The sequence below is a fragment of the Pieris rapae genome, chromosome 9 (genome assembly GCF_905147795.1).
Source record: "Pieris rapae chromosome 9, ilPieRapa1.1, whole genome shotgun sequence".
NCBI lineage: Eukaryota > Metazoa > Arthropoda > Insecta > Lepidoptera > Pieridae > Pieris > Pieris rapae.
In genome coordinates, this window is record NC_059517.1 from 7,983,722 (window position 1) to 8,011,394 (window position 27,673).

General features: G+C 35.2%; 1 protein-coding gene across 2 annotated transcripts in view; it reads right to left on the reverse strand.

Moving 5' to 3' along the window:
• Positions 1-22,364, reverse strand: part of LOC111000735 — a 49,482-nt gene extending 27,118 nt beyond the window's left edge. For both annotated transcript variants that reach the window (XM_022270292.2, XM_022270291.2), the window contains exons 1-8: positions 22,160-22,364; positions 10,730-10,880; positions 7,666-7,798; positions 5,226-5,339; positions 3,881-3,966; positions 3,268-3,381; positions 1,878-1,999; positions 225-282 (exon numbers count right to left, since the gene is read on the reverse strand). In XM_022270292.2, the coding sequence (XP_022125984.2) occupies positions 225-282; positions 1,878-1,999; positions 3,268-3,381; positions 3,881-3,966; positions 5,226-5,339; positions 7,666-7,798; positions 10,730-10,820 (718 nt within the window). In that variant the 5' untranslated portion in view covers positions 10,821-10,880; positions 22,160-22,364. The remainder of the gene's footprint in view (positions 1-224; positions 283-1,877; positions 2,000-3,267; positions 3,382-3,880; positions 3,967-5,225; positions 5,340-7,665; positions 7,799-10,729; positions 10,881-22,159) is intronic.
• Positions 22,365-27,673: the final 5,309 nt, after the last annotated feature.

The following is a 27,673-nucleotide window of genomic DNA, read 5'->3' on the forward strand; positions in this document are numbered from 1 at the left end:
AAACATTGATAATATTTTGTATAACTTAAAATAAATAAGAACTTAATGGCTACATTAAAAACATCGAAATTTTAATTAAAGTACATTAAGTAAATATGAAACATGTGCAATGTAATTCGTTATAATCCATAAATCAAATCAAAAGTCATTTATTCATGTTGGTAACATAATGTACACTTATGAACGTCAAAAATCATATTTAATTATATTCAAGATATACTTACGATTCATATCAATAGTGATGTTTTCCGACAGCGGTGATATCGAAGGATCAGTGACAGCCTGTTTATAAAAAGTAGATAAAGATTCATCGAAATACTTTAATAAATGTCGAATCATTGCTTTATTAGAATATCTCTCTAAAGAAATCGGTTGGAACAGAGTAATAATAACCACAGAAATGAATAAATGATAGCAATGTTACTTATAGGCAATGGTTGTCAATTCATGCTTACAAATAACATTGTTATAGTACTAGCCTATTTGAATGTACATCGTAGTCTGTGCGGAACGAGAAACATCGTGGTATTGGAGGTCGGTGCAGGGCTTAATTCCCATTTACATAGCGTCATTCTAGTTCGACAGTTCTTGATACTTAATATAATAAAATTCTGAATAAATGAAAAAACGCGTAGCAAGAATGATATTAGTTATATCTGCTACGCCAGTTTTCTAGACTCAAACATTACTGATATTAGTTATATCTGCTACGCCTGTTTTCTAGACTGAAACATTTCTGATTTTACAAATAGAGTTTCATCATCGGACGTCGAGGCAGAATACTAAATTCCACCACATCACCTCGACGTCCGCCGTTCCACAACTGCGAGTTTTTCAAGGCAAGTTTTGCCGCGCACCACCACTTTGTGGAACCAGCTGCCCACTGTAGTATTTCCGAACCAATTGAAGGACCCTTCAAAAAAGAGCGTAACTATTCTTAATAGGCAGGCAACGCACTCGCGTGCCCTCTGGTGAGCCTCCTGCCCGTTTGCCTGTGTTTCGTGATCAACAGATAATTGTTTAGTTGTGACAATTAATTTGGCTTTACTAACTTCAGCAAGTAATTGTTGCTTCAGTTGTGAAGTCGGAACTTGAAAAAATGTATGTACCTAAGATACTAGACAGGGCAAACACTTGACCTTGTCGCAGCAATGGGGTGCCTTATAGGGTTCGTTTGAAGCTTATTAAAATGACGCGTAGAACTATTTTAACATAGGAAAAGCGACGTTTACAGAAGTGCATAAAGGCTTATAGTTCTTTGTGCATTTTGTTAAGAAGTGTTGCACGTTTTTAGAAATTCTGAGAAGCACGAACATCGTAGTTTCATTTTGTCTACGTATACATATATATTGTGCAATAATATCAATTTTTGACAGCTCGAACATATCGAATTTCCATACAATTTGTAGTATAATGTTTCATTCGTACAATTCATTTATTTTGTATTACGATACCTATTTCTATTCGTTTTCTTCTCTAGTTTAATAACCATTTTATATTATCTGTTAAGGATCCTTTTCTAATTATAACTAGTCTTTTTTGTCCTACATTTGTGATGAGTCCTTCTTAAATAAATGATTAATTCCGTATAAACCGTTAATTAGTCACTTACTTACTTACAGCTCTCAACTTTGTTACAGGGCGTTCGAATCGCGTCCATGCAACAATGGATTTTCCTATGTTATTTAACACACAGTTATACGACGAAGGTATAGATCGTATGGCAAACCTAACATCCAAAGAGTTCGACAACTCGGATCACAGACTGATTAGGAGATCTTTGCGTATAAAAAAAGATCACCAAACATTATAAAGAAGTCTGTGGCACTGAGACTTTTGAAGTTCTTTGTATAATCATGTTTACGAATTGAACTTACCTGGCAAGTGAGAGTTGCAGGATACAAATCTCTCTGTAGTGTGAAAGAGACAGATGCCCTCGACTCAGAGTTGGCTAAGAGTGCGTGTGACTGCCACCACGAAACTCTAGCTGCAGGTCGACCTATGAACAGGCACCGAAGACTAATTAACAGATAACTGATGTTTTATGTTGCGTACGTAATTATATTCAATTTTTTGTAACATCTACGTAAGTCTATGTAAAAATTCGTATGTTACATTATTTTCAATATTATAAAATTAAATTGTTCAGTTAGGAACCTTACGTTTAAGTTTTAGAAATAAATTACTGCAAATTGATAACGAAAAAGAGAAAGTAAATTTTCAAAACATACACTGAAAAACTGAAATTCGAATTCCAAATAATTTTGATAAATTTTCGAAAAGAAGGTTTTATGGCGTAATAAAATCAACATAATTTCAATTCTATAATTAAAGCACAAGTGTTACACATTAAAAATAAATTCGATTTCAGCATGTTGCTTAGTAGTGAATGTATAATTTGTTGAAAAGATTTCTATTCCCAAAACTATCGTTTATAAAACAATAAGCCAAACAGCGAATATACAAAATTATCGCTAAGTTAATGAGTATGAAAATAAATTATTAAAAATATTATATATAATATGTGTAAAAAATGCTTTTTAATAACCATTGCATAATTTACAATATCGGACACTTAGTATTTTATCACATGTACAGAAATGTACTTAAATCGTAAATGAAATGTTGACCCAATTAAGAAGTCACTTCAGAAGTCTCAGTGATGAGGTATTTTAGTGCATTATGAACGTGTACTTTTAATAACGCTATTGTATACAAAAGTTGAATAATCGTTTTTGTGGGTTCACCAAGTGAATCTAAATACTAAGAGCGTTTCTTATTTGTACCTGATTTTGTTCTGTAGGTACACGACTTAAACACATAATAAAATTATTTATTTAATTATTTTATAAATTTCCCCACAGTCGTCAAGGAGAAGTTGAATACTCCAAGCATAGGAGTCTTGTACGTGTTAAATAGAGAAAAGTCGAATCAAGTTATAACAACTAATACACACAAATTTATAAACACACATAGATTTGCTTATATAAAGATATAATGAACGTTCAACTCAAAGCAACCAAACGGAAAAATCCGTTTGGTATCGTATCCGTACAGTTTCACCATGAGATTTCTAAGAAAGGTTTAGGAGTATATTTTTTTATAAATTGACTGAAACGATAATTGTGAAATAGGACTCAACGAATCATGGCCTACAAGACACACAAGTACGGGAGGAAGCTAATAAATATCAAATAACTCTATTTTTAGTAGAATAAAAACAATGTTTTTTACAATATTTTCTTTAAAATTATCAATATAACTCACCACCAATAGCCACGCAAGTAAGATTGACTCTGGTGCCTTCATCGAAAGGCCCCATTGCCCCACCACGGAACTCTTCTCCATCTTGATCCAGTATCACTAGCCGTTCCGGTGGTACTGTTGAATAATTAATGTTTTCAACAATTAAAAGTAAAATTACGGATACAAGGAATATTGGGAAATAAATTCCGTCATAATTAGGGAATAAAGCTTTTTCAAGACATTATAAGATTTCGTCAAAAATACGTTTTCAGCGTGAAAGTACAATTTATATCTACAGTATTTAATTGAAGCGACAAAAAATCGAAATCATCATAATTTTTACAGACGGAATAAACATAGAAAATTGAAAATTCGTTTAATTTTGTACAAGCATTGCCTCGTCATTACATATATACGAATCAACAAAATCCATAACTTGCATTGGAAGGCTGCACCATACTTGTGTATGTGTTCCATAGCGTAAATTGTATTTTTTTATATAACTGTTTGCCGGGCAGAAGGCTAATCTGACGGTAAGTGATACTGCTGCCCATAGACCACTCATTTTCAGAGAGACCTGCTTTAAAATGGTCAGTTATAAACTACTTTTACAGTAAACAAAGGTTATACTTACTTAATACAGTGAGATTGAGTCTTGTGTTCTTGGTAGGTGACTTGATGAAGTCAACTCTACATCTATACTGGCCGCTGTCTTCAGGCCTGGTAAAAAAAGTGTTAAGTAAAATAATCAATACTTCAGAATTTAACCTTTTCTTCATAAAATGAGGCAAACGTGCAGGGGGCTCACCTGATGTTAAGTGACACCGCCGCCCACTCTCAATGCCAGAGGGCTCGCGAGTGTGTTGGCCTTTTAAGAATTGGTACGCCATTTTCTTAAAGGACTCCAAGTTACTTCAGTTGGCTGGTTTCACATATTAGTGGTGCACGGCAGAAATTGCCATAAAAAACGCTCAGTTGTGGAACGGCGGACGTCAAGGTGATACGGATGGTATTTTGTATTCTGCCTTGACGTCCGATGATGAAAACATTGGCAAAGTGATAAAAATGTAATTAATTAAAAATGCTACATATTTGTGGTAAACTTAAACGTGTTTACCAACACTAACGACTAGTTTCTATATTCTACCTAACAGTAGTAGCTCGCCCTATTTTGTAGCCCATTTTATTTAAAAAAAAACACGTCGTAAGAACCATTGGTATTTGGAAAACCAACCGTTAATTAGACCTTCTATTAGGCATATTTTACATCCCACCTGGCACGTATCTATGTACCTACTATATAATAATATAAAGATAAAAAAATGAGAAAAAATATCGCAAATAATGTTGATAATTTTCTGAACGTTCAATTTTAGACAAATAGAACTAGTTAAATCGCTCCCAGTTCTCTCGCAGCTGATATTAATCCCGATTTTCTCCTTTTTCGCAAAAGCTCAGTTAAAAATAGGTCAAATGCAGGTTCGTAGATGACAGGTCCTCAAATTTGCGGGTATGTGTCGGTATTATGTTTTCCTTTTATTCACGAAAGCGGTGGTGTTATAATGGGCTAAGCGCAGCTCTGAGGATTACTATTTGTAAAGAATTTAGTTTGGAAAATACGGAATGTCTAGATCTTCCTAAACTTCCAGTTAGGATCTCATTTTGTTTTAGTATAAAATTGTCTACTGCTTAAAGGTTTGCAATTCTGAACATTTGGAGAAAGGATGGTGAACTTTTCCTCCTAAAGGGAGAAGCCTCGTAGAGTGTAACCACCTAGTGGCTCCAAGACTCCAGTAGCAAGGAGCAAGTGGAAGTAGTATCCCTAGCAGTATATACTTTGTTAAAGGGGATGACGCCATAAGACTTTTCAGGAATTCGAATATTTAAAAAGAAGATGAACTATTAACTCAGTACAATATTCTAAGATCAATGATGGTGGGTATTCTTCACAAGCTGTTAACTAGTAGTATAATTATTACCTTATCTTAGTAAGTACAAGCAATGCTGGTGTAGTGCTGGTTCGGAAGGTGGCTCTGGAACCCAGAGTGGCTGGATCCGACCAGTGCGTGTCAACGCCATCTCTTGTGTCGAAACTGTAGACAATTTTTTTCAGCTAAGCATTATCAAAACAAATGACAAAATTTAAGTCGCAATAACCAAAATATTGAATCCTTTGATTAGTAAATCCAATATGCAATGTACAAGCGAGCTGCAGTTATAGATTTTGAAAGTTAAATAATAATTTGACTAAAAATAAGGTTATGTATCCAACAAAATTTATTTTTGTAACTTAAATTAAAACTGGAACACTCAAATAGATTTTACCAATTTCATTTCACTAAAACAATTGACCGCCTAGTACAAGACTTAAGTCTTGGCACAATGACAAGCGCGCGAAACTTGTAAATGATTGGACATTGATTGCGACATGACATATGACAACTAAATAAACTGGCGCCAACTTCTATGAAATGAAAAAGCTAACACATGAATTTCAACTATTTTTTTTAGGTGCATAATTATTATTTTCACCGATCAATCTCCTTCGTGCCTTCTCCATCTACACGACACTGACGAAGTACCTTGTGCCCAGTTGGCATAAATTAAAGCCATTATAAAAAACAAAAAAACACACTGTGTCAGAAGGTATTAAATAAATATAATCTATAAATGTTGTTGTTGACTGACACTGAATGTTAATTTAACATTTTTTTAAATTATTACAACTCCCCGAATCGAACATATGTTTTTTAAATTATTCTATAATCTATGTTTTTGATGATTCTTTAATCTATATTTAGTTTTGATGCTTCTACTAAAATGCGGCTACTAAAATAAATGATATTAATCAGGCATCAACGCATTTATTCAATTACTGTATAATATTGTCACCATAGCTATAGGCGGAATCCTATTAAGGTAGAAAATAATTACAGGAAGTATCCAAAATGTCACCTCCATGTTATTACAGGTAATTTTATAGAGATAATTACGTAGAACGTGATTTGTCTCTTCGTTCTTATTCTTTAACGCAGACCACGGAATTGTTAATAATTGCAGGGTAATGTACCCACCGCAATCGTGTCACATGTGTGTTTAAATTAAGTATGTATCATTTATTTTGCATATGTACGCAACTTTAAAAAGCCTATAAGTTACGTTTTAAAAAAGGCCTAGTTAATTTTATCTCTAAGCCCACGAAACCGATAAAGTATCCCAAGTAGGTATATGGCTCGAATAATCCTATTTTTGTATGACATTTCCAATTACAGTTAATGTTTATTAATACTTATTAGGAATAAATGTCCCACAAGTTAAAACTCAATAATGGATGTGTCAGAATACTTCACAAAAAAAACAAGAAAAAATTAATTTTCATATCATAAAACACTTTTAGTTTTTCAATTATAATGTTGTTAAGCGCATTCCATTAACCGTGCATTAAGCTCGAGTGTCAATCCGTATCTTGACATGTCAAGCACATCCCGAGTTCACTTGAGACGTGATTAATACTGATCACAATTTAATTCCAATTTTAACTTCCTGTTGTTAATTAAAAGTTTTTAAAGCTCAATTATGACATACGTCTCATGTACGGCGTTAATATAGTATTTGGTACATTTAGAAAGCTTTCTCCACTAATTTAGATAAATTCTTCTATATTAATGGGTTATAACGCAAAATTGTAAGGAAATAAAAAATAAATCAGTTTTTAGCCCATTAGCCCTTGGCCTCAGATTTCTGAATCTGTTTCATGATTTTTTAATTAAACAGACAAGTAGTGATCACACACGCCGCCTACTTCTTGGGTCTAAGACATGTCAGTTTCCTCACGATTTCACCGTTCGAGCGAATGTTAATTGCGCACATAGAAATAAAGTCCATTGGCGCACAGCCGGGGATCGAACCTCAGGGTTGAGAGGCGCACGCTGAAGCCACTGAGCTAACACTGCTGCTGCCGTAACAATATATTAATAAAATGTAACCTAATTAAAACGCGCTACACGAATACTTTGAGATTTAAATAATCTAAAGCGAGTGTAATTGATAAATATTCAAATTTTTTAAAAAATGTCTATTAATCAATAATAGTTTTGAGCAAATATAAATTATTATCACTTCGGCGTTAATAGATCTACTAGAGACAACGTGTCAGCTTAAACAAGTTTCGGCACAATCTAAACACTTATAAGCTTCGACAACTACGATCTTCGTGATCTGTGGATTATAAGTATCCACAGAACACAATTGTGGGAGTCTAAGGAGGTGTGATATTATTTGGCAAGTGAAAAAATTCATTAAATGTGAAAATAATACGGGCACAAAACATTATATTTTTATTTTTTAATCAAATACTTTGTAGATTAAATTAAAACCTTCTACGTTTAAATAGTGTTTAGTGACTATTATAATACTTACGTATACACAGGTGTGTTGTGTCCCTGCTTGTACCAAATAACCAATGCGACGCTGTCATGGGCAATTGCCGGCGTGACGTCACATGGCAACTCCGCCGCCCGCCCTAGTGCAGCATGTACCGATTCTATGGACGCTGTAAAATGATTAACTGTTTAAACTTGGGTACCTTTATGACCCCATAGCGAGGCGATGTCGTAAAAATTCAATTTGCTCTTCACCTCTGGATTCCTATTAGAGTATACAGTAAAATGTATATATAGTATATATTTTGTGAATGTAGTCTCATATAAATATATAATTATATATTAATTACTATATAATTATACAGTCTCGCATTCTCCATACTTTTGTATCGGTTCGAACTTGTGCCGGCATTAGTTATAATGCGTAAGACTTCAAGAGCTCTTTACAAAGATCTGTGTCAGTACTCTGTTGTTCTGAATAATAAAACTAACAATAAAGTGAATTATTCAATGCCATCAAATTTCAAAGGTTTTTAAACAGAAACTGAAGACATGGCATATAGATGCTATGCATAGAATACGCAATTTAATAAAAACGGGAATTAAAACGTCTACTAGAATAATTTGTAGATAGCTGATGCTGATGTAGCCTCGGGTTTTAGTCTGATTCGCCAATAATGAAGTTTATTTAAGTCTGTTGAATCATTTAGCGTGGAGTTGTTAATTGCAACTTTCTATCGAGAATATTCGTTACAGTTTTTTAGGTCAATACAACTAATACTATACAAACTTGAAATGGCTGTTATAAGTGCAATTATTTAAATAAATCTATAAGCGTCCTTTGAATTTTAAGTTCAGTTAAAAACTGGGTTATAAAGAGAGTGATACTGACCCATAACCGCAATGGATTTTTCCTCACGTGCAATTAATTTGTGCGGAGAGGGAACCGTGGCAGTTATGCGAACTAATATAATAATAATAAAGTTTATTTGCCTCTTGTAAATTGTCTTGTAGTCTTTTATAGTCCTATTAGAGGCTAGTGCCTATAATAGGACTATAAAAGTCTGTGGTGACAAGTCAACAGCCTTCCATCGCGGAGAGAAAATAAACATAGAGATGACAACATACTATGACTAAAGTAAAAACCAAAGAAAGTAAAGTATCAAAACAAAACGAAAAGCCTACCTATGGCTATGGAAGCAAGGCTTTTTAGAAATTTAAAAACTATTTTACATTTTTTATTGTTAAAAAAAATGAACACTACTTAATAAATAAATAAATTCTTGTTTCATAGTCATTAATTCATATACTCACAAAAATACCATACGTTTAATATCATATATTAAGTTTCAAATATCACTGACTTATAATGACGCAAGGGTCGTTACAAAAAAATTATCCCGGCTTGAAATCCCACAACGAATCTCTTTTTGTACAGACTAGAACTAAAGGTTTATGTCGTGTATCATGGACATAAAATTATTAATCCAGAAATGAAACAGAAACACCCCATTTAGCAATGTTTCAAAAAAAGGAACTTTAATACGAAGCGACGCCCATAACTTTAGTTCGAAGAACTATCTCTGACCTAAATCTTTTGCGGCCTATTACGCCCTAAGTATTCTAAATCAACCACAAAAAGGGGCCATATTTCACGCCGCACTGTCAAAGGCTTTTGTGTAACTTTTTGTGAAGTTTTTCCTTTAATAGATATCCAGTTAATTAAGATATCGGAAGAGATTTAAGATTAAATTTAAATGTAACGGTGTCAGCTGTCGGCACCATTGAATTAATTCTTCTGGAAATGTTTTATCTTTATTCCTTTAAAATGGTTTAGCCTAACCTAATTGAGATTTGGAATTCATTTTACTACCGCATTTTGCCGGATATCGTCATGGAATTTAGTGAATCGGTATCTTGGGACATGGGAAAACTAAGTCAATAAGCCAAATCGAAACCAAACCTCTTTAGGTCTTGGCCTCAGATTTCTGAAAATGTTTCATGATTTTTTTTAAATCTCATAGGCAAGTAGGTGAATAGCCTCCATTGCCTGACACACGTCGACGACTTTTTGGGTCTAAGTCATGTCGGTTTCCTCACGATGTTTTCCTTCACCGTTCGAGCAAATGTTAGATGCGCACATAGAAAGAAAGTCCATTGGTGCACAGCCGGGGAGCGAACCTACAACCTCAGGTATGAGAGTCGCACGCTGAAGCCACTAGGCCAAAACTGCTCTGCTTTCGGACTATCAAAACCTAAAAGTTTCCGGATTACAGATTACAAAGCCACTTTAATATTCTGTAATTATTTAAATAAGTACTTATACGTTATTAATAATAAAAAAGAAAAATAATATTAAAACAAATTCAAAAAGTTCGGTGCCTCTGGCAGTGTACCTTTAACGCTGGCAGCAAGAAGAGAATTGTAAATACTGTTCTATTTGTCTCATATGTTTTCTCCTGTTTAACATTTGCAACAAACAATACGATTACAGTTAAAAAGGTATTGGGCGACTGGTTTCAAAGCTAGGTAGAATCTGAGATATGGATTTCCGGGCTTCCATTCCACAGCAGGCATAGGTACTAAGATATAGTAATAATAAACATGTACATAATGTAGGGAAACAAATTCAAGTTAAAAATAACGTGTGGCACTCGGGTACTGCCGTGTTATAGCTATTGCATAGCACTTTTTATAAACTTATGCAATTATATTTACTTTATTTATTTATCAGTATTTTTTTCTTTGTTATTATGGCATTCTACCACTCTACCAGACTCAGACTAATTAATACGCCTATATATTATGTTTCACTCTAACGCGTATTGGTCGCACCTATATTACGTCATCGTGTGTTAGGTTTTATTTTCGTTACGAAATTCTTCATCGATTTGGTCGCCGCGCTCAAATTCCGCGACAAAATATATGCAATAGCCTAAAAAATTAAAACAAAACAATATATATAGATATACTAGATTTTTGTAATATTATTTTTCTATGTATGAAGGCGATTATAATATAATATAATACCGTACTCAAAACTGTATGTATGCGTGCGTATAAATGCGTGAATTTAAATAAATTTAAGAACAAATACTAACAAGATTCCTCTATAATAACGTCTTGCTGGCTTTCGGCACTCCGCTGCAGGACTGCGAACATCACTAAGCACGCTACACGAATTTTGATCATTGTTCTTGTTTTTCACATTTTCACACTTTATTCCTCACATTGTGACGCTCGAGCGGATATCTGAAACGAAATGTTTAAATCATTATTTCGCTCATTAAATTGAATAAATACATTTAGATTTGGTCGTATATTATTAGAATTGGCGCAGAACTTACTAACTATAATACTTAATTGAAAAAAAACTAAAATAGGTAAAGTCTAAATAAAAAAAGTAATCATAAATAAAGGTTATCGTAAAATGTTTTGATTATATGCTAATAATGATGAAACTCAGTGGTTAGAATGAAATTCAAGTAAATGCTCAGTAACCCTTCGTTGTTAAGATCCCCAGGCCGCACTGCACTATTCAGTTAATGGTATCTCATAAAACAGCAAAGGAGTGAAACCCCATGCCCTAGTCAGTATACATATATACGAGTTAATTTAAGTGGCAGATAAAGTCCTATAAGCCATATCTTGTGATTCTGACATCTATTATCAATATATTTTAATCATCTGGGCGGATTATGGCCAAACGCCTGTCCAGTTAAGTATGTATTTTTCAAGTGAAACTTCTTTAGGCGCATGAGGGTTCAATTTTTACGGAACGTCACAAAGATGTGCAGCGTTTCTGTCGAAGAAAAGGGAGAGAATGATTGCGAGAGTAAGAAAGGGAGATCGAGAAAAAATACAAGCTATATACGTATTCGTTTAGTAGTTACATGTTAGAGCTATAAATGGAAATTCTGTCGCATAACGTCTGGTGCAGTAAACGCAGATTTTTTATTTATTTATATTATTATTAGCACGTATACAGTTTGAATATAGATATATACATGAAGTGATTATATACTGGTACATGATCATCTATTGTGGCTTTTGCCTTAGTAATAATTAATTTACAAAGAAAAAATTCATTACTGACATGCAAGCATGTACTTTGTACGCACGCACTTTTATGTATTAGATAAAAGCAAATATGTATCTCGTTCGTATATATGTTATGTTTTTTAGGTGAGGAAAATCATTTGTAATGAGAAATAAAGCATTTGAAACATGAATTACTCTGAAAATCCACGAGATTAAAAGACGTGGCCTCAACGTGAATGTGTTAAGATTTACAATTGTGTTTAGTAGTTAAATAAATTCTTCAAAGTGTAACAATAAACAGATTACAATAAACCCAGCTCCAATTCACAGAAATCAACACCATGTGGTTTATTGATCTGTTTGTTTGTGGTTTCTTTCCTGTATAGAGGTTGCTATAAATGAGCTCAATAGTTGAATGTTTTTTTTAAAGTTTTACATTTAATAGGTTTTATCGTCTTTTGTTTTACTTATTTTAAAATTAATTGTGTGTTATAACGTGTTACTAGTTACGTGGTATATCAACTCTATTCTAGTACATTGTCTTCACATATACTTAATTATTTAACTAATGTACATACAAATATTGTTAGTCTATTTTAAAAGAGTCTGTTTCACAATCTTATGGATAAAGTACCAAAATAGCTAGCTATGCAACAAATAAATTATTCAGAAGATAAAAGTTACGAATAAGAAACTTGGCGTTTCATGACGAATAGCGCTTTCTGACAGTCGTGAAACGCAACAATAGTGTTTATCCTACCAATAAGTAATAAATAGCTTATTTGGAACTTATCCAGACATTGTTAAACATACAGTAAGTGTGAAACGTTTTGAAAGGGGCAACTATCATCTTTATATTTTATTTAACGTTCAAAAATGCCATTTTAGGTGGTCTAATTGATATAAATGATTTTTTTATTTTATATTTGATTTGATACTTGGACTAATGACCCGTGTCACAGTAACCAAACTCCATCGGAACAGAATAACAGATTTTTATGAAAGTTTTGTTTGTATTTGGTAAGTCTGAGATCCATATTCTGATTCGTATCTCGAGACACATTCTCATCTTTACCGCCGTCAAATATGTCTAACTTTTTTTTACCATCTTAACGTATTTATAACTTTTTAACTTCATACAAAAAAATGGTTTCTTTGGTATTGAATCTAGATTTAAGTTTTATTGATGTTTAAAAATGCAGGCCTTATTCTCAGGTCCAGTGTTTAAACCTCATCATGCAGGATGAGTATTTCAATCAATCAATCAAAATTTATTTATTCAGTTTAGATGCGACTTAAGGCATGCTTATGAATGTCAAAAACAAACAAAACTACGCCATTTATAATTTAAATTTTTTTTTGTATAAACTATATACCCAAACTTTTTATGTACCGTAACTCACCCATCTACCACTAACCGTCATTATAATAGCGATTGTAATAATTATGTAACTCAACTTCGGTGATCGGATGAGAACCAGTGTAATAAACGTGGTATGGACGTTGGCAATAATTAATTATGTATAATGTCTGCATTTTTTAAATTCAAAATTTCTTTATTCAATACCAAGTTTGATTGCAGGACATAGTTCAGGTGCATCGGAGCCCCTGCACTAAGTCTGGAGACCTACCTGTACATCAAGGTACATGTCATCAATTGTAAGTAAATAAACGATACTAAAATATTGTATAAAGAAAAATAGAAAACTGAGACTTATTACTAAATAAAAGTACTTACTATATATACAGAGTTAAAACGTTTGAATAAATTTATCTAGTAGATTTTGATATTCTGGTGCAAAAGCAAGTGCGTAGGTACATTATGAATAAATCCGCGCCTGACCAACTTTACAACAAAGGAAATACTCAATGAATTCAAGGGCTTCCATAGAATTTTATTCATTAGAATCGTATTATCATTACAAAAGGCTAAGGTTGGGCTGACCACATTTAACATAATAACAGCTTTTAGAATATACATATTTCACTAACAAATTTGCTTATATAACCTAAAAAGTATTAATCGCTTCAAATTTCTTATAGGCAAAGGCGGCCTTGCGAGGCTCCGGGCGGCAGGTTTTACGAGGCCCTTTGTCCTTCGTGAAAAATATGTGATGCGAAAGTAGGTCTGAATAAATTAACTAATTTTTTTTAATTAATTTATTCATCAAATCAAATTCAAAAGTTTTAAATAAAAATACTACTACCCTCGTAAACTAATTCAGGGATGGGAATCGTACGCTAAAGCCACAAGGCAGACTGCTATCTCCTTAAGAGAATTATGTGCATAAAAACAAATATTTCTATGAAGAATCTGTGTGTTACTTACAAATCAATAACAAAAAATACTTTTTTTTTGATAAATAATTTTAAAATACGTCCTTTAAATCGTACATTTCATACTGCCACGCTAAATGTTATATATAACTGATTAGTATATGTGTGTTATAATATATAATATGGGTAAATAGCAGTATTGAATATTTAGACAACTAGAATAATTCATAATATGAAAATCAATGTGTATATTGGTTGGGAGGTAATATACACCACAAGACCACAAAGGCACCGCAACTTGGTCGATATTCTGTACTTAGCAGAGCACTTAGCTTCGAATATATTATCTAACTATTGTTTAGCAACAGACTTCTATATATTAAGAACGGGTGGAGTTGTATCTGTAATGTATGGGATTTTTTATGTAATATTTTAGACGCTATTAGATTTTTCTTTAGTGTATAAACTACTTATTATAAAAATTGATAGCTGCTACTAAACGCATATTTCTAAAGCTTCGTAAGCTTGGGATAAACAGTAAAAGGAGTCTGTTTCAGAGATTAAGGGATCTACGCAAGGAGGGAAGGGACTGTGGCTAAGTACATACAATAGCTGTTAGGCTGTTTATATCTATGGACAAAAAGCGAAAACAGTTAGTTTTTGTTTTTTTTTTCAGAGCAGGCGGAACATTAGAGCTCTCGCAATAAACTCTCCGCCTCTCTGTTTAACAGAAATACACAATACATACATACATACTATTATTGAACTCTTTTAAAAATAGATTGGATATTTTCTCCAAATCTTAAAATTCGCGCGCATCAGCTTATTAAGATGCTATAATGTGTTTAATTATAGTGTGTTTATATACATAATAATAATAATACATAAACAAATTCTACATATCAAATAAACTCGTATTAAATATTTCATTTCGTTTAAAAAAATAGAACTCAAATACAAAATAAATGTTTATGAATTTTCTAGACCCAGTTTATTATGTGAAACTCCACTTATAAGCGGGATGTAAAAAAACTTTGTATCAAGTTTAAATATTCACGGGAACCGACTCAGTTATAAAATGCACCCAAAGGGCGATAAAAAGTGTAATCAGTGATCCTCAACCAATAAGATAAGGTAAAGAAGCCGGCAGGTGTTTTAAATGAAAATTGTTTATTTTTACGAGAAACTAGTATAGGTTTGAGCAGGATGTTGAACGACTTTATTTTGTATAGGTCGAAAGTGTTAGCTTCTTACAAACTACTGTAATCCGATACTCAAGTATTCGTGTATGTTGATACGATGTATGTCAAATCCATATATCGTCATATAAGTAGATTGAAAAGTTCGTAGGCTAAATTTTTTGAAGCTATACTTCTTTTGGCGCGATGGAGAAAAACATGAGAGTGAATTTTTACAATGCGCGCGCACACCAACACCTAAATTCGACATCGTAAAGTTAAGTCTAGGTAGCATGGAAATCGACAACTATGTTCCAGTTGTATATTCTAGTATTTTTATATTTAGAACACGTGTAACAGTAGGTACAATTAAACAGTGTGAATATTATTTTGGTGTTTTTAAATCAATTTCATATACGACGGTGATAGTATTTACTAATAATTTATTTATTAAAATAAAATCTCTTTGATTAATTTCTTTATTTATCGTTAATCATTACTGCATTTTAGTTAATTTTTTCCATACGCCAAAGAAGTATAACTTCTAACGCGCGGCGCGGCTCTTTGCCGTTAAAAATCTATCATTTTTAATGCTATTGCGATACTAGATTAATTTCACTCGTGTCTGGAGTGAGGCAAGTGTCTGAGAAGAGTATATTATAAAAAAAAACAACTCCTTTAATCCGGAAGTCCAGAGTTTGAAAAATATTAGATGCGATTGTCAACAACGAAAATGCCTTACTCCGAGAGGTATCTTGTTTTATGTATAGATTAACTGTACTCAGGTAATTTATAATTAGTCAATGCCAAATAGGGCAATAAAAGTATTTTTTTTCTTTGGGAAATGCAAGGCACCCTACCACGCGGCGACTGTTTGGTGCGGAAGGGTTATGTGGGATTCGCTTTTGTGCATACCTACTTAAACCCCAAGACGCCACCAAAAATCGCCTTAGGAGGGATGCGATATCAACAGAACCTTATCCGCTTCCAAAAGACAACTTTTAACTTAACATCCTCTTTCTGTCTCTCTCTGTCGCTGCCTCTCTCTCTCTTTTTGGAACTCCAACTTATCTGATATAATCATCTCAAATGTATAGTTAAGATAGTACTTACAAAACTTTCTCAAGTCATCTACGATATAAAACCGCTCATAAAAATGTTTTGCAGTAAAACGTTTGAGATTGATTGACGCATTGAACTATATCCGTCGACCATAAACTATAAATTCTATAAACGAAATTGTACTAAAGTTCAGGATTTATTGTTGAGATAAAGATACCTTTCCCGTTCTTTGTATGGCTATTTTTAAAATTTTATTAACTAGTGTGACCAGAATCGAGACTTACCGCTATGACTCCAATATGTCAACTGCATTTGACATACAGGAAACGTGTCGTTTTTTAATTTTTCCCTATGACTTTTTATTATAACTCATTTTGCCAGAAGGTGTGTAGCCGACCTTTTAAGTAATATCTGTTTAAGCCAATATTAATTTATTAAGACTGGAGTGAGAGGGCAGACAAACAATGAACGGTTTTTAATATTTTTTTCATAGAACGGGGGGCAAACGGGCAGGATGCTCATCTGATGTTAAGAGATACCGCCGCCCATGGTAAGAGATAAGAATTGGTATGCTATTTTCTTAAAGGACCCTAAGTCAAATTGGTTCAGAAATACAGTGGGCAGCTGGTTCCACAAAGTGGTGGTGCGTGGCAAAAACTGCCTTGAAAAACGCTCAGTTTTCGAACGGCGGACGTCGAGGAGATACGGTTGGAATAATTTTTAATTAGACAATGATGACCCAATTAGAAAATAATTATCTCTGTCATTGGCGCGTCACAACCTCTTACGCAGAGGAATTAGCCACCCAACAAACAGTAGCTTCGAAGCAGTGCCCAGAAACTTCTGAGATTCTGGGAGGAGCTAGACTAGCTTAATTAGCCTTTAACGTCTAAACTGAGTCTCCATCACTGCTATTGCTACTGTAAGGTTTATCGCTAAAAAGCACTTCCTGACAACCCTAATTTTAAGCATAAATGTTATCATATAGCACTTATGTTTTTTTTTATTAAAGATCGTAGACAAAGAAGTGTGCAGTAAGGATTACATTTAATACAGAATATAGAACTCATTAACAACCTTCATTTGCACAACGCCTTTGCCGTTTTAATTATTTCTACGAAGATGATATCAAGTGAATATGACAGAATTTGCTTCTGCTTATTAAAAATGGCGGTGTATTGTACTGTTGTCTGAAGTAATGGCTATTATATTAATAACAAGCATCCGCACTTACATAAAATATATTTATAATAATATTCATGTGAATGCTGAATTATTTATTTATTTATGTGCAACGGGCGGTCTTATCGCAAGTGTGCGATCGCTTTCAGGCAACCAACATTATATCACGAAAGAATCTGTTTGAAAAACTACATATTCGAACTGAAATCTTTTTGTGTTCAATATTGACATGATTGATTAGTATTTATGGGTCCTTGAGCTTTTAGAAACTGGACGAAGATAAAACCCATGAGAAGTACAAAGTACGCATTAAATATATGAATTTAATGCGTACATGTATCACTTAACATCACGTTAGCCTCCTGCCCTTTTGCCCATGTTCTTAAAAAAAAAATACAATTTGATACTATAATAATTATATATTGGTAAGTAAATAGAAAATGAAAACAATTTAAAAACTTAAACTGCCACAGGGACCAGTGTTACTTTAAAAAAGTAACACTGGTCCCTGTGGCAGTGTACCTATAATACTGGCAGTATTTCCTCGCTGTATTGCGATACTTATTCGTTGAGCGAGGAAGGCACCAGCTCATGGATTGTCGGTACCTACCAGGCGCCAACTTAAAACTTTAATTAGCCTGTGCACTGGAAGCCCAAGAGTCTCTACTCCAAAATAAAAACTGGAGGAAAGACTCTTATATTTTGAGCCATTTATTATTTTCCGTCTATTTTTAATATTCTCTTAAATTCCTTGAAATAAAAAAATCTTCAACGTCTAATTAAATTCAAAGCTTCCAAGTTTATAAGCCACTTAAAGAAAGTTTTGTCTCTAAGCCCGACTGTCGCAAAGTGAAACTTATTTTGTGTTTAGTTCAAGTATAGTTTTCTTGTATTCGAGAAAAAATATATATTTTGCCTTATTTATTTTATTAAGTATATATATTTGCCTTTTTCTTATGTTGCCTTGTACTTGAAGCAACCCCTAAAATCATCTTTATATTACAACAGATTTACACAAAACCCTAATTACCGAAACCCTATGAACAACAACTTGACCAACAACTACATTGACAAGAACCGTAAAAACCCGTGTATATATGAGTTTATCATGACGTTCGACTATTGTATACGACTCGGCGGAGTACCGTTTCATAATATTCAGTGAATTGTAATTCATTTAACTATTACATATATTTGATAATAATTATTTAATATTTTTATAAAATAATTATTTTATCTATTAAGCTATATATTTATTTTGGACAGCACGAATAACTATTTTTTGCGCATTATATACAATTTTTAGTGAATAATTTAACTCTATTTAGAAAATACTTCTGAATAAGGTTTTTATAGTTGAGTCACAAATAAATCAGCTTGTTTTAGAAATTGTTCATATACCGAATAACTTCAGGTATAAGCACCAAAAACAATATTAACTAGATGTTTCCATACTGCATTAAAACTCTATAACATTTAGTAATGTTAAAAATAAAAATTTAATTTATATAAAAAAATACTCAATTTAATTATAAACCCTGGAGCATGTTTGAGAAATATTTTAATATAAGTAGACTACCTTAATATTCAGCTACAAAAATAATGTTACAACATAGTTGTAACTAGTAGTAACTAGTGTTAGAGAAAAATCTCTGTGTCGATTGTTAATCCAAACTACGTAATACCGCAATCTGTACAATATCAACGCGTAGGCGCATAAATTATTCTAACCACGCGTTACTCGTACCTAATAAAATGCGGTAGGTTTCGTATTGGATAAATCATAGAGCGCGATTTGTGTTTATAGTCAATTAAACAAAAGGAAATTGCGCATTAATTATTTAAAGAATATAGTAGATATTTTTGTGTTTATTAAATTGTTGAATTATTCAATTAAAACAGAGCTAAATTAGTTCAGAAACAGACAGACACAATACAACTGAAAACCATCAAACAAGTATCTAGTTGAAAATTTGTTTAAATATACAAATGGAATGGAGAAGGGCGGTCATTCACAAGACTACTTATAATTAATTAAAACTTAAATAACCCAACAAAAATACGCCAAAACAACAACGCTCAGTCGACGATCCAATTATTTGTAATGGTAACTTATTGACTTTATTTTCGTTTACAATGAAAATTAATTTCTGATTATTAATTTTAGTTAAACTTTACTTACAGTCAAATAATTAAATGAAAAGGAAGACTACTGCAGGCGTTTTCACTTTCCAGCGATCTCTTCCAGGCAAACACAGTGCAGAAAAAAAAATGGATAAGGTAAAGTACAAGAAGTGCAAAACTACATAAAACAAAATTACTTAGAGAAATAATGGATCAAAGCAAATTAAAACAAATGTAAACAGTGATAGGTCAATAAAAAGGGCAAATGAAAAATAACAAAGGCAAGGTTATTGGTACTTAGTACACTAACTTCACAAACCATAGAATCAAACCCCTTTACAACGTAAAATGTGTTTATTTATAAAAACTAGCCAACGATCGGCACACTGATACATTGGTAAAGAACAATAAATTAGAATGTTTAATGTGACAAGCATAGGCTTTCATAACATATACACGAGAAAAATTTGAATGAATGAAAAAATGAAAAAGAAAACAATTGAATTTTAAAAACTAATCGGAAATCGATTTTAAAGTGTGCCCCTCACAAGCAATGATGGATATCCAGACCTTAATCGTATATTAAATCAAATTTATCTGGATATCGTCGAGGTTTGAAATTGGAATTATGGTGAACTTTTTATAATATTTCTAAATGGCTACGTCACCGCTAACTCTTCATTATCAACCCAGATAACGATCAACAGATTCAGATCAACCTAGATTCCTATTATAAAATGACAATCAGATTTAAACTTTATTCTAATAAATGAGTGTCAATTTCTTCTATTAAAATTGAATATTAAAATCATTCTTTTGTGTTCATATTAACGAACGCGCTCTAGCTTTCATCCAGATAGATTTTGTTTTAAATGAACCCATAAATCAACAACAACTTTATGGAAAGTTATGTTTACAATTGTAGCAATAAATAAGAGACCTTTTTTATTGACGCCACAAACATTGATTTACGTAATCTATTGTATATAAAAAATAAGGATAACTGGACTTCATCACATACCTAATCACAACACGAGTGATTTTTCATGAGCGTTTCTATTTTTATGGCATATTTTTCCCCGCACCACCAACTGCCCACTAAAGTATTTCCGAATCAATTCCTGATAGGGACTCCAAGAATATTGGCCGGCAACGGATTTGCGTGCCTTCTGGTACTGTGAGCGTCGGTATCACTTAACTATTGTTTAATGTCATATTATTAAAATAAAACTTCACTACTCTGTGCCTGATACATGAAAATATAACTACTAACACTGTACGCTGTATATAACTAAATAAACGTAGACGAAGACATGTTCAGATTCTACGAACTATGACTGTCATATGTCAAAAATACATTTTTGACCAACAGGAGTCGGAGTTACTAAGCCTAGTTTCAGATTTTTTCCCGAAGACTGATAACAGCCAGTGTGGTGCGATTCATTAGATATATCTTGAAAACAGAATAACGCGTGTTATTAATATAGTCAATTTATTCAAGATTTTTTCTGTTCGAATAAGTAGTTGCCGAGATCTGCGCGATTAAATTGCTAAGGACGTGAAGAGTAATAGCAAATAATTTTCCTCTTGTATTGGACATGCGTTTAAGATATGAACTGAAATACTTTTTTTATGTAGGGAATTGCAGTGGCACTGTTAGTAAGCATATGCTACCACTCGTCCGAGACGGGACGCAAACAGCGAACTCTAGTGCGCATTAAACGAAAATCCTACACCATATTAAAAATTACTAAAATACTATGTAGGTACCTACTTATTAAATTAGTGTTTTTTGGTTTTTCATTTGCTAGGCTCAGTGGCTAACGCACAAGAAAATAAAATATATAAGACAATAATTTCCCGGAATCGATTCGCAACAAATCATTGTTATGAATTCTGTACGCCATAAAACAAACCCACAAATTGTGTTCCCTATAACCTACCGAGGCCTCATGGTATTGTTGACTGCGGCAAAAACTATCGGATTCTAAGATCTAATAATAGTTAACATAGAGTTAAATCAGAACCATAAATAACAGAATCCGTAACCAAAAAGGATGTTTATGTCAGCCCGTTTGTTCTAATTTATTGTTCCAATACAGGTAATATTGGTATCGTAACTTCCATAACATTCGTAATAAGTATTAGGTAAATATATATGAATATCTTTCCGTATTGATATATTTGATATGCAGTATACAAAATGCAGTAAATACCATTTTCTATATTTCAAAATAAGTAATCATTTATTGTATTTTACTATTGCTGTATCCTGATGTATTCGTTAAACGTTGATATTAACGAAAATAATATCAGGACGCTAAAAACCGCGGCGTGGACAATATATTGAGACGTATTCAATATATTTGCCTACTTTTTTAGTAGGTACATATTTTTATTCGGTTCGCCGTCGGAAAATTTTGTATTTCAACCACCGGTAATAATAATAACTCTACCTCCACCTAGACAATTGCAAAGAATACTCATAACAACAAAGCTGTTTGTTAAAACACTTTGGACTTGTAAAACTAATACAAAACGTACATTTCTTTCATATTTGATAATATCTATGTAATAGATAAAAAATTTCGTATATTCTAGAACTTATTAGAATTTTGTAACGTTAATTTAGTCAAATAACGACTATAATCAAAATAATAAACTTACAATTTAATACGCAGTGCTTAAGCAATCCATACACTTAATAGTCACCACACTACACTGTTTTTTTTTAATTTTAACTTTTTTTTCACAGTCCACATACACAGCAAAATTTGAAATCGTTTGAACGTTACGATCGCTGTTACATGATTCGATCACGTACAACACAACCACTCGTAGAACGGCCACCGCGCGACTGAACGAGAACTGAGGAGTCAGGACCGAAGACCGATCAACGTCGAACGAATTGAACGACATGCGCTATGTATGGGAAGATAGAGGGTTGCGGAATGGGGTGTAGGGGCGAAGTAAGGCCGGATACAATGGTTCGACCGCATCAATACAACAATATTTACACAAATTTATCGGCCTTATTTTTCTTAGAGTTGTCACATCGTTTCTAACAAAATTAATAAAGTAGTTCCCTCTTCATGTAAGAATATTTTGCATGTAACTTAGTAAAAAACTAAGTAATGTATTTTAAATGAACATTGCAAATTAGTTTAACAGCTATACATTAATTTATTTGTACGAAACATAATTTCACAATAGAATTACTGTAAGATTTAATATACTGCGACTTTTAGTCGCATCGTTTCAAGAATATTCTACCTTACAAGCGTAAAATTAAAACTCATAAAGGCCTAATGTATGTTATGTAATTAAAATTTACATGTTAGAACCCGCATTCAAATATATTCACAAATTTCTATTACAGAGTGGTCGTGACAGCCACTCGTTCTTTTTCCTCCCAAATGGCCCCGGATAGTAAGTAAGTTGTATCAAGTATCTTTAGTATTTCAATTCCTTTAGATATGCCCTCGACGCAATTCATTTCTATATTGTAAGTTCTTTGAGGATGGAACTCTTGGTCCAGCTTTATAATAGTAACTAGTTATTACATAATATATTTATAATTTGTAACAAAGCGGTCTCTTTTCTGCAAACACACGTCTAGTTCGGTTAATTATTCTAAGCATTACCCGTGACTTCGCAAGTATTCATATGGTAAAGGGCACTGCTGGTTTGAAAGTACGACCATATGTTTGAGCGCCTACGAATTATTTTGACTCTATCCAAACTTAATATTATGTTATATCATACTATTTACAATAAATGCTTAAACAATGGATACAAAGTAATAGCCGGAAACCAAAAGTTTTAATGACGGATTTTGATTAATTAAATATAAATGTTTGAAAATATGTACGAATGTATATTATTATTTTTATTAACTAAAACATTTTTCGGATCCGAGTGGGCGACACCACATTCTATACTGAATACCGAGGACCCGAGAGCAGGGATGGCAATGGTTAAAAAAAATCCGAGTGGGCGGCATCGATACTATGAGCTCCACTCGGATCCCAGAAAAGAGCACTTAATGTGTTAATATAGCAGGCTTAAAGGCCGGAGTAGGGTAGAGTTAAAAAAAAACGATCGCGCGGTCACAACGACACTCCAATATAAAAGTCGATAAGCAGTCATTCGCCAAACACTCGTCTGTTTGGTAGGAGGATGCCCTGCTTGTTTGACAAATGACAATACATACATTTGCTAATTAGTTTTTAGAATTGATGTGCTTTCATAAAATTAATATTCTTTTCCCAGTTTCATGTATGTATTAAAGAAAATCAATCAACTATGCATCCTTACGATTGTGGCTCCACCTATAGGGTTTCCTAGTCAATTATTGAGAAGAATAAAGTTAAATTATAGGGTTGCCTGCATTTTCATTATTCTTACTGTTTGGGCATAAAACTATATATTTAAAATTACTAATCGGGCGATTTATAAGTTTTTAATAGTTTTTTTGTAAGTCCACCGTAGCAAGACTGTCTGACGATCGAGGAACCAATCGATAAGAGCAACCCTGTGGGAAGGCCCTATTGGGATCCGAAGCAGAAGAAGACAAGAGATGGGTGGATGACATAACTAAAACGGCTGGCTCGAGTTTGATGCAACTCACCCAAAACTGAGATACCTGGACATCCTTGCATATGTCTAGCTTGCATATGATTTCTATTTTTTTTAGGACCAATTATTTTCTTTAAAAAAATGTATAGGTATATGTATAATAGGATTAAGTTTTGTTCTTCTTAAAAATATTTGTAATTTTGTTGTTTTATATGTCCACCGTAATATTTATATAATAATATTTACCTTATCTTATCTGGAAATGTAAGTTTCAAATAAACACTTGTGTGGCAGAAAATAAAGTTTTTTCTTATTTTTGTGGGTAGTACAAACTCACTATACTAATAACACTATTATACTTAAATTACGCTATCCTAACTGAAAACAAAGAAATGACATTTAAAGTGTATTATTTTAATTAAACATTCCTTTTTAGTATTTTTACAATAAAATAATAACTAAACAATATTGAATGTATTCAAGCACGGTGACTTTGACTTCTGTTATATTTCTCAAATCCCAAACAAACTGCTTTGCCGACTGCGATGACTGCTAGCGCCATCTAGTATAGGGTTGATAGTACATGGCCACTGTTTTAACTACGGATGGGTCACCCCAGCCGCGCCCACCCGTCACCCCAGCGGCTATTAACGAACTTGCTGCATCCTTTACCACACTGTTACAGAGTGCATTGGACGCAGCTACCACCGAGCGTCCTCTACCAGCCACGTACAAACAGTTGCCGCCCCGTTTGCTGGCGCTCATCCGCCGCAAACGCGCCCTACGTCGACGCTGGCAAGAGACCCGCTGTCCGCGCATGCGTGCAGAACTGCACGCCTTCGCCGATCGGGTCAAGGCTGCACTTAACGACCACGCCTCCGAGTCGTGGGACCGCGGCCTTGATGAGGCCAGCACGGATTGGGTACGGCTGCACCGCCTTTGCAGGCGCCTCAGTGGCACAGCCGACCCCATCCGCCCCTTGCGACACCCGGACGGCACACTGCGCTACGACGCCGAGGGCCGCGCCGAGCTGTTCGCGGACCACCTTCAACACCAGTTCTCCCCTAACCCTGCGGAGGACCCAGCCCGGGCGCTAGAGGTCGAGACCGCCGTCGCCGAGCAGCTGGGCGCCCCTCCACCGGCAGACGAAGAGGTGCTGTTCTTCTCGCCGAGCGCCGTCAAGAAACAAGCAGCGCGGCTCAAGCTCAGGAAGGCCCCCGGCCCAGACGGTATCACAAACGCAGCACTGCGTCACCTGCCCCACCGTGCGGTGGTGACGCTTATGCGTCTCTTCAATGCAATCCTCCGGACCGCACACTTCCCCGAAGCCTGGAAGGCGGCAAAAGTTATCATGTTGCCCAAGAAGGGCAAAAGCGTCTTCGACCCGGCGAGTTATCGCCCTATCTCATTACTCGCCACGCAATCCAAGCTGTTCGAGGCCATGTTGCTGCCGACAATCAGGCGACACTTTACTCCGAGGCCCGAACAGTTTGGATTCCGAAGTGAACATTCCACCACCCTCCAGCTGTCGAGAGTGCTGCACGACATCACCGCCGCTCTTAATAAGAAAGAGGCGGCGGCTGCAGTATTTCTCGACATGGAGAATGCCTTTGACCGGGTCTGGCACGCGGGACTTGTGCACAGGCTCCTCGCTTCCGACATCCCGCGGCGCGTGGTGGCAATCATCCGCTCCTTCCCTCTCGACCGGCGGTTCCACGTCTCCGTCGAGGGGGTGAAGTCGAGCTGCCGGCCGATCACCGCGGGTGTCCCCCAGGGCAGCTGCTTGTCACCGAGCCTCTACTCTATTTATACCGATGATGTTCCAGTCGCAGCGGGGTGTGCGGTGTCATTGTTTGCGGACGACACCGCCTACATCGCAACGGCATTCAACGCGCGCTACGCAGGCGTCAAGCTGCAGAGGTCGCTGGATGCCCTTCCCGCCTGGTTGGCTGAGCGGCGCCTGACCGCAAATGCCGCCAAGACCCAGGCCATAGTCTTTGGCCGGCGACATCTCCCGCCACCGCTCCAGCTACAAGGGGTCGAGATCCAGTGGCGCCCCAAAGCAACCTACCTAGGCGTCACATTGGACCGAGGCCTCACAATGCGCCACCACATCGCTGCAGCCACGGGCCGCGCAAAGGCGGTTGCCGTGAAACTACGTCCTGTGCTGCAGTCATCGCTGCCTATAAAGCGCAAACTGGCGCTCTACAAGCAATACCTCAGACCGCACCTTACGTACGCGGCGCCCGCGTGGTATGCGCTTGCGGCCGAGACGCACCGACGTCGGTTGCGGGCCGTGCAGAGTACCACACTGCGGCGTATAGTCGACGCGCCGCGCTACGTAAGGAATTCCACCATTCAACGAGACCTCAAACAGGAGAGCCTGGATGACTTTATCAGCGCGCTGGCGAGACGCATGTTCGAGCGTGCGGACGCCTCCGGCTTCCAGCACCTCCAGAATCTCGCCCCGCTCCACACCAGGCCTCCCGACCACCGCCGATCCTTCCCGCGCGAGCTAGTGCGCTCGGAGGACTCCGATGACTGAAGAAGTCCCTACGCATTCTCCACCCCGCTGACACACAACAACATTGCAGCCAACACGCTACATAGCAACTAAAAGACCCAGGGCCGCTCCAGGCCCGCCACAACGACCACCCCGCCCTTGAGCGGGGCGCGAAACTGATACCCCCCGCAAGCCCACGGGCGTAACGGGGCTCCCGGCGCCACCCACGGGTGCCGCGCGGAAGACAGCAATAGTAGTACGGATGGGTGTTGTACAAAATAAAGAAACATTAGTTTCTTTACATTTATTTACGTTAATGTTTTGTATTTGTAATTAAACTCCTTAAATTAAAATTAAACTTATTTTTCTTGTATTTAACTTTGACTTACTTATAGGACGTCTGCCGAGTTGTCATATTTTATACTATTGGATTGTAACTTAATAATTGAAAATGTTTTATATGTGATTATGAAATAAAACCTATTAATAAATAAATACTGATTAATAATTAATAAACAGATTTTTAATCAAATAAGTCCTAATCATGTTAAATAAAGATAGAAATGCTTAATTAAAAGTATGATTTTTACGATAAAACTTCATACATTTTGCAAATGAGTAAAATTTATTGAAACTATACAGAAACGGTGACTCTGGCAGACATATTGCCTTAATAAAAGTGATACCGCCGCCAAGGGACACTTAGATTGCTGAAGGGCTCGCAAGTGGGTTGCCGGCCTTTCGAATGAATAAATGAAAGAATTCGGACGCTCATTTCTTGGAGGACCCTGAATCGAAATACTCCAATGGATAGCTAGTTCCAAATATTAATTAATTATTTTTTCTTATGTTAAGCTGTATGTCCATTAATTATTTATTACATAAAATTCTGTTAGTGTTATATTCATTAAAACACGTATCTAAGAGAAACGTCAGCAAATGTCCAACGGCGTTAAAAATATGTATTCAGAGGTGACGTAACATATGATTTAGGTCACCCTCCAGAACTTTGTGTAACGACCGATAAAGCACTCCAAGATAAAGTACTTTACTCCTATAAATTCTTACCCCCATTTGCATAGAAATATCACGAATGGGAC